At 44.6% G+C, this 12,298-nt stretch overlaps 1 protein-coding gene across 6 annotated transcripts in view; it reads right to left on the bottom strand.

The window, feature by feature from the left end:
- The window catches only part of CTBP1 (C-terminal binding protein 1), a 1,555,004-nt gene that overhangs the window by 533,266 nt on the left and 1,009,440 nt on the right, over window positions 1-12,298 (bottom strand). Inside the window, exon 1 of one of the 6 annotated variants that reach the window (XM_078678647.1) lies at window positions 7,469-7,659. The exons of 4 other annotated variants lie outside the window; for them this stretch is intronic. In XM_078678647.1, the coding sequence (XP_078534773.1) occupies window positions 7,469-7,511 (43 nt within the window). In that variant the 5' untranslated portion in view covers window positions 7,512-7,659. Of the gene's footprint in view, window positions 1-7,158; window positions 7,300-7,468; window positions 7,660-12,298 lie in introns of those variants that run through there. One more of the 6 variants, XM_078678648.1, reaches the window with a different exon arrangement.

Below are 12,298 nucleotides of genomic sequence, written 5' to 3'. Positions count from 1 at the left end.
GGGTCACTGACATAACGGCCTGGAGTAACCTGAACGTCTGCTCAGGAGCAAAGGTCAAGAGGAGCATATAGGAGTAGCACTGCAGACTCGGTATGGCTCTCTAGGTCTGCTCAAGCTAATGTCTGTTTCAAGAGCAGAATAGGAATTTTGAAAAATCTCAGAAAGAAAATGCTAATCTACATATGAGAGCAACACCCTTTATATAGGTTATTACTCTCGTTCTTGAATGCAGTCAAAACCAGATGAATTGTTATGTAAAGATCGCTCTCGTGTTCTGAGAAAGGACTACTTCCTTGAAGATTTTCCTTTTTAAGTTGTGTATTAGGGCCCATAAATTGCAACCTAACTGCACACGTTGCAACATGTATCTTGTTGGTACAGCCCACAGGGGTTTCTGTGCATTACCAGCTTGCAGCTGCCGCCCTCGAAACAATCAAATCTTTCTATAGGGGCAGTAAAACTCAAAGGTGTTAAAAGCCTTCCTCAAACAGCCAATGAACTAGCGATGCCTTCTAAAAACAGGCAAGTTGACCCTGCTTGTTTTGAGCCACTATCAAGTGAGTTATTTTCGTCCCACGACCTAATGTTATTCAGGAAATTCCGTTCTGCTATACCTAAATATCAAATGAAAAGTACCCTTAATTTAATATGAGTATCCATTCTTTGTTACGGGCAGGCACAAATTTAACAGCGCAATTTGTTGAACCATTAAGTCTCATTATCTGTTTTACATCTTGTTTTATTCCTTGAATCAACTGAGAAGCATTTCCAGTTTCCGCTTAGCTCAAAGCACGTCCAAGTGAAAACAATAACAGTTGCTATGAAAGCCTCTATTCAGAGAAACTTGAACACGTAAGTCCAGTATTGTATGCACAGAACAAATGCAAATGGACAACAAGGAAACAGTTTCTGTTTCAGGCACCGGAGGGTACAAAGTCGCTCATCCATTCAGAGGGCAAAACATAACATATATTGAAAAAGACGACCCATTATAGCAGCTGGGCACACTAAGTATCTGAGGAACAGACTGGGGTGGAGAGGTGTGGGGACTAGAAGAATCACTAATAAATCTGTTTACCATAGGCTCTGACCATAATCAAGAAAAGTATAAAAATGTCCCGAGCTAAATTCAAAAAGCAGAACTCCATGTAGAATTATATACACAATGTTATAAATGACACAATGGAAAATAACATATTCATAACATACACATATAAATATGTACGCCATGGTAGAAAAAAATGAATGGGAGCCTACAATACATTATTGTGAGCAACTGTACCATAAATAAATGCATGTTGACTGACGCATGTATGACTATAGTGCGATAGACAAATGCCATATTATTGTGTCATTGTCACAGTACAATGAAAGTAGCATGGTGAAACTGTTTATTGCGAAAAGATTGCATGTTACACTGACTTCACACAAGGGAACAACCTCCTCCCTCCTTCTAAACACAAACGATAGTCACAAGGACTTTTGCATGTGATTTTACACTGTTGCACAAATGTAGCCACTTGCATTCTGGTTTTGTTAAAATACTTTGTTAGAAGAAATATACATGAAAAAATAACAAGGTATAACAGATGGGTTTCGCATCTCATAAGTAATGGCCCCTCTACTTACTCAACAATGGCATAACGGCATACTTTGTGCATCTGTGTGTGTATATATATATATATATAATATATCCATATACGCACTGTACATAGGTGTACGCACAGAATATACACATATGTGAAGTTACTTTTGAGTGCGAGGAGGGGCCAACACCCTTGAAAGGAGAAGCTTCAGGTATAATTTCCCACCCAATGGCAACAAATTAAATATTACACAGGAGGGTGTGTATGTATGGTTAATGCCAGGATAAGTTTCATTGTGTAGTAGTTAGAAAGATATTTAACAATTACAATGGCACAAGCGGTTCAATCCATAAAGTCAGATAACAATCACAGTTAAAGTGCCTTGTGAGTATGGCACTAGTTTGTTTCTTTTGTAAGGCTAAATTAAATTTTTTGAAACATTAAGCAGTGCTCTCTCCAGTCGGTAAAGCTCTACTGTGGTAGCAGCCAGTTGTATGAATTTAGCATTTAAAGTAATAAATGTTAAACTGTGTTTATTAGTACACTTGTTTCAAATGATGTTTTCTGGTCCACATTTATTTTCACTAGCATATAATACTAGAGATGTTCAAAGATGAATATGCTGATGCGGATTACTACAATTGGGGGGGAAGGGTTACGACTCACTAGAAGCAAAGCCTTGAATAGATCATGATGCCCTTCCTCACCTACAACAATGGCAATAAACAGCATATTATTCATTCCACGTCTACATATGTAGTCTACGCCATGCTTTTCTGTCTTGTGCGCAATTATGAACCTAATTATTTAGACAAACCCAGAGTACAATCTCATTGCACAGATCTACAGTGTGAAGCAATGAGGATTAAAGTATGATCCGGGTCCAGAATACTCAGGAAATACTCAATTTAAGTTGGTTTTATTAGGAAGTATATATATATATATATATATGTTGAGAACATTGGAGAAGATTAGAAACAAAATAATGCTGCAAATGCAAGACCTGTCTATCCACAACCTAGACTAAGAACATCAGTACAACTGACACCTTCTCGACTAAAGTTCAGAAACCAACTAAAAGCTATCTTCTCCAACCCAGTATCATTCTCAATCCCAACAACCAACATCTCATAAACCGTCAGAGCAAATCCCTAGCACCATATAAAAACAAGTGAAATGTATTAATTATAACTGTCTTTAGTATGGTTTAAATTACTAATTAATATAGAATTAATATAGAAGAGAAAAAGGCGAAGGAAAAACATTGAAAGTTTTAAAATTCAATAGGAAGAGCAGGATATTTTAAGTTGATGGTAGTTCTAGGGCCACTAGGACCCATTAATATGTAAAGGATAAACAGTTGCATTCGCTGGTGAGACACTAAACTCTTTCTTTCTGGTCTAAGGAACAATGAATTTGGGAAGGCAACACATGACCTAAACTTGAGTTGCTAAATGACTATATTTCCAACCTCACCCGACTTCAACCCAGCCGGACATGGATTGGCCTAAGGTGAATGCTCTCCTAACTGGTCAACTGAAAAAAGAAACCCAACGGCGGACTTCTAAAGTTGCTCCTCACGCTAGTTTGTTTGCTATGGATGTCCTCCTGCGCATTAACACTCCAGCACCTGCGGATGTAATGTGCCTCTGGGTTCCAGATCCTTAATCGATAAAGCGTATGAGGGTGTGCCAGGTAATGAAGTCCAATCAGCCATTGTAGTTTTCAAACCTTGTATTTGTTTTTAAAAAATGTTCAATGGATAACCATCCTTATTCACATATATTGCTCAGCCAACGAGTTTCGTTCCAAACAGTAGGAACGTCATCGATAGCGGGACGACGCTGGAGAAGCATACTTATTAAGCTATTTTGTCATGGGCATGATGATGCCCAGGCAATTACCGAACTATCCAGCGCAATAAGGTGGGTCAAGAATATAGTTTTTGGGGTGAAATAAGCTTTTATTGAATCCTAAGCCCTGCTGAAGTTCCTACTGTTTGGAACGAAATGCGTTGGCTGAGCAGTATTTGTGATTATGGATGTTTATCCATTGGAAAAACTATTAAAAACAAATAAAGGTTTTGAAAACTACGAAGACGGATTGGACTTCATTACCTGGTGCACCCTCATACGCTTTATCGCACTCCTAACTTGTGTCTCATGCTTATTTTGTACATATCCCTGGCTACACCCGATTTACTTTTTCTGGACCTCTGTACACCTATTGGTCTTGTATACCTTAATATTCAAAAACTTAATAAAAATCGTATATCTTGAACTGCATTTTTTAAAGTTGCTGAATAAATATATTCTTTTGGTGGGTTTGGATCAGCCTTTGAGCTGGAAAGAGAAATTTTATTGCACATTTGTGCGCCTTATTTCTCCTAGTTTCCAATGCCAATGAGGGACTGAGGGCGTTCATGGCAAGGTTCTTGTCAAAACTACTAACAAAATAAATACAGTCAGTACCTATTTGTACAAGGTGTTCAGCTCTCAGGAAAAGCACCTCACCAGTCAATGGAGGTAATTCAGAAGACAAAAACAGGCCTTCCCCACTAGGTACGAATATGAATAACTGTACAAGATGGCCACTTCGAGGCAAGGCCAAGGGAGTATTATCCTGACACATCAGAAAGAAGACTCCACGGTCTAGAATGGATAGAATGGATAAAGGGAGTGCAGAGTGAATGACCTTAGATGTTATTGGAGATGGTGGTATGATGGTAATGAAGGACCTTAGGAGTGAATGGTATGGGAGCTAAGAGAGACTCAAGTTTCATTAAACATATGAGGATCTCAGCAGTAATTCACTCAAAAAAGAATGCATCGAGCTTTGGGAGAGTCACATAAGTAATAAGTCAACATAATGTGATCAGACGTATGTATACAACTCATGGTGTGTGAAATTAATTGAACAAAACAATTTGTGAGAAGGAGGGAGCTTTGAGAAACCAAGAGCTAGAAATGCAGGAAATCAGGGTTCACATATAATTATGAAGCAAAAAATTTACAGTTGAGGGCACCAAGTGTACTTGTGGACTTCCATGATGCCTTTTACATTTTGGTAGTACAGGATGTATAACTGTATAACTGAACCACAAGAGAAATGCTTGCGTGGGGGAACTGATGGCATACGTTGGTTTAAGAAATTGGTGACACTTCACATCTAGTAAATTTAGAAACAATAGGTACATCCAGTGATGCGAAAGCTTAGAGGAAGATGATACAGATTTGCCCCATCAACAAAATAACACTAGTTAATAGTTTGAAATACAGACTGCACTAGTATACAGTGAGCAAACTATCAAGATATTTTTTTGACAGTGAAATACATCTCTACATTAAGCCACACTAAGAACTACGTTCATTCAAACAGTGCTATACTTTGAAGATTCGTCATGGAAAGCACACCAGTTCTGGTAAACTTTAATTCACCACATATCTAAACAAAATAAAATGATGAGATGATACACATTTGCTAACTTGACAGACAAAACTGAATTTCTGCAAAAACATAAAACAATGGTCCAATCCATTCATCACTAGCAAGGTCTAACGCAGGCTTCTCCAACAAGTAGTTCATGAGCTACCAGTGGCTCTCACGCTACCTGCAAGTAGCTTTACTGTGTGCAATGCAACAAACTAAATTAGATCGATTTGCTAGGTAGGCTCAATTAAAATGCACATATCAAAACTGAAAAGTATTTATTTGAAACGAAAATATGTGTATTTTCGTAGCTCATAAGCTGATGTTTTGAGAAGTAGTTCAATTTGCAAAATAAATGCATTAATTGATGTGTTCGATAACTCATCAGGCAGCCCCCCACCATTAATACGGGTTCGGCCCGCTTTAAGGGGGCGCGTGGCGACACTGATGTATGTCTGCAGCTTGTAGTAACGCATGGCCACACATGCATGCACAAGGGGCTGGCTGGCTGTGCACCCGCACCGCGGCCTGCACTTTCAAGTCCGGGCGCTCCAGGGAATCCGAACGACGTTAGATCCCTTGCAGAAGAGAGCCATTCCAAGGGGGCGGGCCCCCAAGGGGATCGCCAAAGCTTCCGGTTATGAAGCTAGCGGCCGCAGTGCATTATTAATACCTTACACATTAAGTGTCATGCCCTTGGCTCACTAGGGCACAGAATATGCAAAAAGTGTGACTTCGTTGCATACTGGTAAATGTAAAGGGTAGAAACACCCCTACGAGCTCCCCTATCTAAAGTCACAGTGTGCATTTAAGATAAACAAGGACATATATATGCTGACGAAATGAGAACAAGCGCCTTAGATTACACCTACAAAATGCATATGAAAATTAATCTCGAAAGGTGGAGAATGTGTCGTTACTGTCAATCGCCATCCTGCTAGCTTTGCAACTCAGATCCGGCACTAAGTAAAACAGACTCACGGCAGAAAACAACTCCTTATAAACACAGCGATATCACAACCACCCCAATGGAAATTAAATCATGTCGCTGGCCCAGCGTTCGCACTGCTAAACGGGCTGGCTTCCTATTATACGTGTGGGGGGGGGGGGGGGGGCTTGTTTGATTTGCGCTATCAGCATTATTGTCCGAGGCCGTGTCATCGGGTTCCCACACCCCGTACCCGCAGCAGAGAGGGGGGGCATTAAATCTGTAGGGGGGGGCACTAAAACTGCAGGGGAGGGTGTCACCAGGACTGCGCTAGTTCCCACCCTATTGCCCTACACGTGCAGCATCAAATCAACTGTAACTTGTGTTAATTCACCGCGAGGGGAAAACATGCACATTTCTTCAAATCGTGTTTTCCTTGAATTTATGTGGCAGGAAGCCCCAGGGCTACACATTAACCTCGTGGCCGCTGCGGCGCAAATAAACAACACACACCCTTCCTCCAAGGAGTGGACACTGCCCCATCCGCCCCCCATACACTGTGCACAGAATAAATGCGTCCTAAAACATCACAGTTCTTGCTGGGAGCGCTGTTGCATGCTCAGCCTTCACGTGTCTCTTAAATATATTAGCTATTTAAAAAGTACAAGCAAATGCCGTTTCCAGCGCACATTTCTAGTTCCCATGCAGTCCCGGTGCACCGCTTTGCATCACCTGCCGATGCCAGAGATAGGCAGCCTCGAGCCCTATTCATCATTGTCTTGCAAAGGGAGTGTGTTTCCTCGGTCTCCGAGCCCTGTAACACGAGCCCCGGCATGAACGCCTTTGAGCCATAAAATCACACAGGGCTCTGCGAGAGGAAGGCGACGCTAAAATCAGAAAATGCATCGCACTGCGCGCACCAGAGATCCAAGCCAACAAACCCGTCTACGCAAACGATCGCATGAAACAAGAAACACAAGACAGCATCGCCGAGCACGGCCCATACACGGCGCATACAGACAGCAGCAACGTTGTTACCTGCATTCCTCCGCAGTTCAAGTCCAGTTAAATCAACGCACACAATTGGAAAATAAAATCAAGTATGCAGCACAGATTTGTAATCCACCAGAAAAATACGATTGCAAACAAGTTTGCATCTCACAAAGGGGTCTGGAACAAGAAGGTACAGCTTTAGAAATAGAAATAAATGCCCACCATCCCAACAGTTGCTGCGCAAAGTACTCGTGTCCATGATGATATTTGGCCATCGACGCAGCTCAATAATAAATAACCATATTTCGCGACCAAGTCTTCAAAAAATGCACTCTCACTCTCTCTCTCGCTCTCCCTCGCCCTGCTCCCTCCCTCCCTCTCACTCACACACAAAGCAAGCAGGCGGCCAAGGGAGGGGGATGGGAGGGGAGCAGAACAAGCCTTTATGTATACACAGATATCAACGCAGCCGCCCACCAGCGCGCTGGAAGCAAGGAATCGGGATAAAATACAACAGTGCAAAATGTTTTACCTAGAGGAGGCAACCCCTTGTTTAGCAAATGAGAACTTCCCATTGAGGTGTGTGTCCAGACTCCCTACAGTTAAGAACTTGAGGGAAATGTTTAAAAAATCCTAAGCATATGGCGGCCACTTCAGTTTTTTCCCTGAAGTAACACACGAGCGCACACGCACCAAAGCCCCAGCGCTGCTGTCTCTGAAAGTGGGAGAGGCGAGGCGAGGCGGGCGGGGCCTGGCTCGGACGGATTGATCTCCAGTTTAGCAGGCTCGAAAGAGCACGAAAAGATGAGGAGGGAGGTGTGAAAAGAGAAACGAAAACAATCTCCATCCGCCTTATCTACAAAATGGGGAACCGTGCAGTTTCTCTGCTGGGTGTGGTCAAATGCGTGACACCAGCTTGCAATGTGGCTGCTTTCCAGTTAGTGCAGGTAGTCTGTGTACAGTGACACCTAACATCTTACTTAACAAAATATAACCGTAGCAGGAGAACAGAGTAAGCCAGTTTGAAAAAGACTAATTCAGCCTATAGAGCAGGACCAATAAATAAATGACACTGAAAAAAATATTGCATTGCGAAGAGAAAAAGAAAAAAAAAAGATGTACTTTTGGACAGCCGAAACACAAAGAACCAACGAGTACGTAAACCACTGGTATTCCAAGATGTGAAAAGCAACCCTCCTTTTATAATCAATTACAATGTCGCAAAGAAAAACATCTCTCCTCTACAAATCCATTACTTTGGATTGCGAACCTAGTTTACACCTACGAATTCCATTTTTACACAAACTGGAGTGAAACAATCCATTTGACCAAACGGGGCTCTCGTTACGAGTTTGCCGGGAAATCGGCTCTAAACGTCCCCTGGGGAAGTACCGTTACCAGCCAATCAGCATCACAGCCGACTCGAAACGAAAGCCAAAGTACACTGCAGCGCCTGTCAGCACCAGGCAAGGAAAATACCATGTGCATTTTTAAAAGCTGGGGCAATTCTTTTTATATTTGTGGTGGGGGGGCAGTGTATGGAGTGGACCTCTCAATAATGTTCAGAATCGGTTGGCTGCCACGAGAAGTCAGGTCTGATGGGGAACAGTTTGAGCCTGGTCCTCCTACCTGTTGCAGTAGGCCATGCTGGTCCAATGTGACATTGGGGCCGTCAGCAGACTTAGTGTTACACAGAGGTCGTAGCCAAACACGTCTAACCCGCAGCAGTTTTGACGTCTTCTCAGGCACTTGTGTGTGCAGGATGGATGGATGGCTGCTGGCAATGGCTTGAGCCTCCTGTTACACGCAGATAGCGTCACAACCTCCAGTGCCATACTTCGGGTGCTTGTGCCTGCCTCCCATCCAATCAAATCTGGGTTTAAAGAAGCATGCGTCATCCTTCCAGCAGCCCCTGTCACCCCAATGCAGACGGATTGCCTAGCCCTCTGTTGTATATTGCTTACTGTTAGACCTGACACCTTTTGGCGTGGTTCTTCCCCCATCTTTTTGCCTCTGACTCGTGTTTTGATGCTGTGCTGGATTTCGTTTTTGCTGATTTAGATGCTTTGGACACTCTGCCACTGCTGATCAGTGCCAGAGTGTAAGTGCTCCCTCTGTGAATTGTGATATTGATTGAATATACCTGATTGGCATATTTGTATCACCACGAAGTCCCTAGTAAAGTGCACTGTGTGTGCCAGGGCTGGTGATGACAGATGCTACTAGTGGGCCTGCAGCGCAGATTGCGCCACCCACATGAGTAGCTTTAAAATAGTGACTCAGGCCTGCCAGCGCAGGGCCTGTGTGCAGTCAGTGGACTGCCCTGTCCCCCTGGCCAGTGTCTCCACTGGCTGGGCCTAACCCTTCCCTGTCTGTGCACATCAGCCACCCCTATGGAAGGCTCAAGGTACCCCCCTGGGCAGGGTGCAGTGTATAGCTAAGGTAGAGCATGTACTAGTGCAGGTCACATGCTCTGGTAGTGGGCAGCGGCTCTCTTGCTCCATAGAGTAGACTGGCCCCATGTGATACCAGCCTATCTTCCCATAGGAACAAGATGGGACATAAATGAAAGATATCCCTGAACTCAGAATTTAATGACACATCTTTTAGTGAAGGGTGTTTTTAAATCCTGTGTTGGAGAATAGCACTTTTAGAAAGTGGCTGTTCTCTTGTCTAAACCTTTCTGTGTGCCTGGGTTTGTGGAATGCTTGGGTGTGACAGGGGGGCTGCAGAGCCCCCGGAGGAGAGGGTCGGAGCCAGCCCGGGGATGAAAGGGCACATCTGCCTGCCTGGGAGGTGGGAGGAAGGAATGCGTGATAAGTACTGGGCTGTGCCGGCCACCTCTCCCATGCTAGCTCCCTCCTGGTGGTCAACTGACACCTCTGGCCCTGAAGCTGACAGGGAGAAGAAAACCAGAGACACCTCAGTGCTCCGCAACCCCCAGAACTGGTTTAGACTGGACCAAGGGCCTCCATGCACAAAGACTTCAAAGGACTTCAAAGACATTGAGGGGTATAAGGAAAGGACCCCTGACTACAGAGATTTAGATTCTGAAACTCTGCAACCAAGAAGGAACCTCGGCTGGAAGGAGGACGGCTAGAGAACCAAAGGAAGATTGCCTTGCTGTGTGCTCTAAGGGCTGACCTGTTCTACTGTCTAACTGGAAGCTGAGGAGGAGAAAGGGACTTTGCTGTGTGCTGTGACCCTGCCTGCTTGCAACTGCCAAGACTTTGTTGTGTGCTGTGTCTACAATCTTGAATCTCCAAGGGCCTGAGAAGAGCTGGCCCCCTGTCTGCAACCCAGGGACATAAAGGTTGCCCAAGGACTACAAGACCCTGCTGTGCCCCCTGAAGCTGCTGTGTGGCGAGGAGATCGTGAAATCCTGTAGGTTGCCCGATCAGTGCGTGGGCTGCTCTCTCATCTGCATGAGAGCGCCGCGCTGACCCAGCCTGCTGAGGGGCCAAGATCGGCGTGTTCATCGACACGCGTGTGTGTGTGGCAGCCCGGAGACTTGTGGGCCTTCCCAGTGCAAGGCGCACTGAAAACCCTGTGCCGCCAAATCACCACCGCGGCCCGGGGCCAGGAAACCCCCCCCGTAACTTGCTCCGAGGTCCAGGGGGCTGCCGCGGCGAAGAACGAAGCCGCCGCGCTCCCATTGGTGGAGGGAGCCGAGCCCCCTCACTAACGCCGCGACGGGATTGGCCCGTGCGGCGCAGCGTCATCAGCGGGATCGGGCCGTGATTGGCCGAAGGAGAGGAGCGTCATCGTTGGCCGCACTGCCAGTGGCTGACTCCCGGGTGCTGCGGGACGCTCGACCCAACGGCGCGACGGGATTGGTTGGTCCCGGCACGGAGAGAAGGAAGAGAGGAGACGACCCCTCAGCGAGAGCCGACCTCGCCGAGGGACTCTGAAGCGTTCCGCACCCCCGGCCAGCCGTCCCCCACCAGGTGAGCAGCACCACCTCCCCCGCCGCTCGTTGGATTGTCGAGAGCGGGCGGGAGAGGACAGGGGACCGGCCGGGGTGGGGGCGCGGGAGATCTGCTGTGCGCGAGGCGCCCGAGGCTTAAGAACGCGTGAGCCTGTCCCGGGGGAAAGAAAGAGTTCCCGGGCCTCGCGCAAGGAGCGCATTTGCAACACATGAAGCCCACGCATAAGAGCACGCGTGGGCAGAGGGTTCCTTGCTCGTTTTGGAGAGCACCTTTTCTTAAAATAAGTCAGTCGTGATTATTTTGGGACCCTGATTCACAAGAGACCTGAGACTATTGTTTTAAATGACAAGAACTTCCTATTTACAAGTACCAACCTTAAAATTAAGTGCAACCCGTAAGATAAAATGCTACGTTGTCTAAAGAAGTGATTATCGTGCAACTGCTTCATTTACAGGCTGAAACTAGATAAAGCTATATATTTTTATAAAATATACTTACCTGTGTGGTCTCAGTTTGTGGTGGATTGGGGGATGTATGACGTTACAACTCATACTTTTACAACGCATGCCATTACAACGAATTTTTTACAACGCAAAAACTTTTACAACGCATGTATTTACAACGCATGTTTTTACAACGCAGGTACCTTTACAACGCATACCATTACAACGTAAGTATTGGTAAGTATATATATATATTTTTTAATTTAAAATAATTGAAAATAATATAATTTAATTTAATTTAATTTTATTTAATTGATTTAATTTAAATTTTATTTTATTTTATTTTTACCTTATACCCCTGTACCCCAAAAACCCAAAACTGACCCTGAACCCTAAAAATACCCCTGTACCCCAAAAACCCAAAACTGACCCTGAACCCTAAAAATACCCCTGTACCCCATAAACCCAAAACTGTCCCTGAACCCTAAAAATACCCCTTTACCCAAAAACCCCAAACTGACCCTGAACCCTAAAAATACCCCTTTACCCAAAAACTGAAAACTGACCCTGAACCCTAAAAATACCCCTTTACCCAAAAACTGAAAACTGACCCTGAACCCTAAAAATACCCCTTTACCCAAAAACTAAAAACTGACCCTGAACCCTAAAAATACCCCTTTACTCAAAAACTGAAAACTGACCCTGAACCCTAAAAATACCCCTTTACCCAAAAACTGAAAACTGACCCTGAACCCTAAAAATACCCCTTTACCTGAAAACTGACCCTGAACCCTAAAAATACCCCTTTACCCAAAAACTAAAAACTGACCCTGAACCCTAAAAATGCCCCTTTACCCAAAAACTGAAAACTGACCCTGAACCCTAAAAATACCCCTTTACCCAAAAACTGAAAACTGACCCTGAACCCTAAAAATACCCCTTTACCCAAAAACTGAAAACTGACCCTGAACCCTAAAAATGCCCCTTTAC

The sequence above is a fragment of the Lissotriton helveticus genome, chromosome 2_2 (genome assembly GCF_964261635.1).
Source record: "Lissotriton helveticus chromosome 2_2, aLisHel1.1, whole genome shotgun sequence".
NCBI classification, from domain to species: domain Eukaryota; kingdom Metazoa; phylum Chordata; class Amphibia; order Caudata; family Salamandridae; genus Lissotriton; species Lissotriton helveticus.
This window is presented reverse-complemented; position numbering and strand designations above follow the sequence as displayed.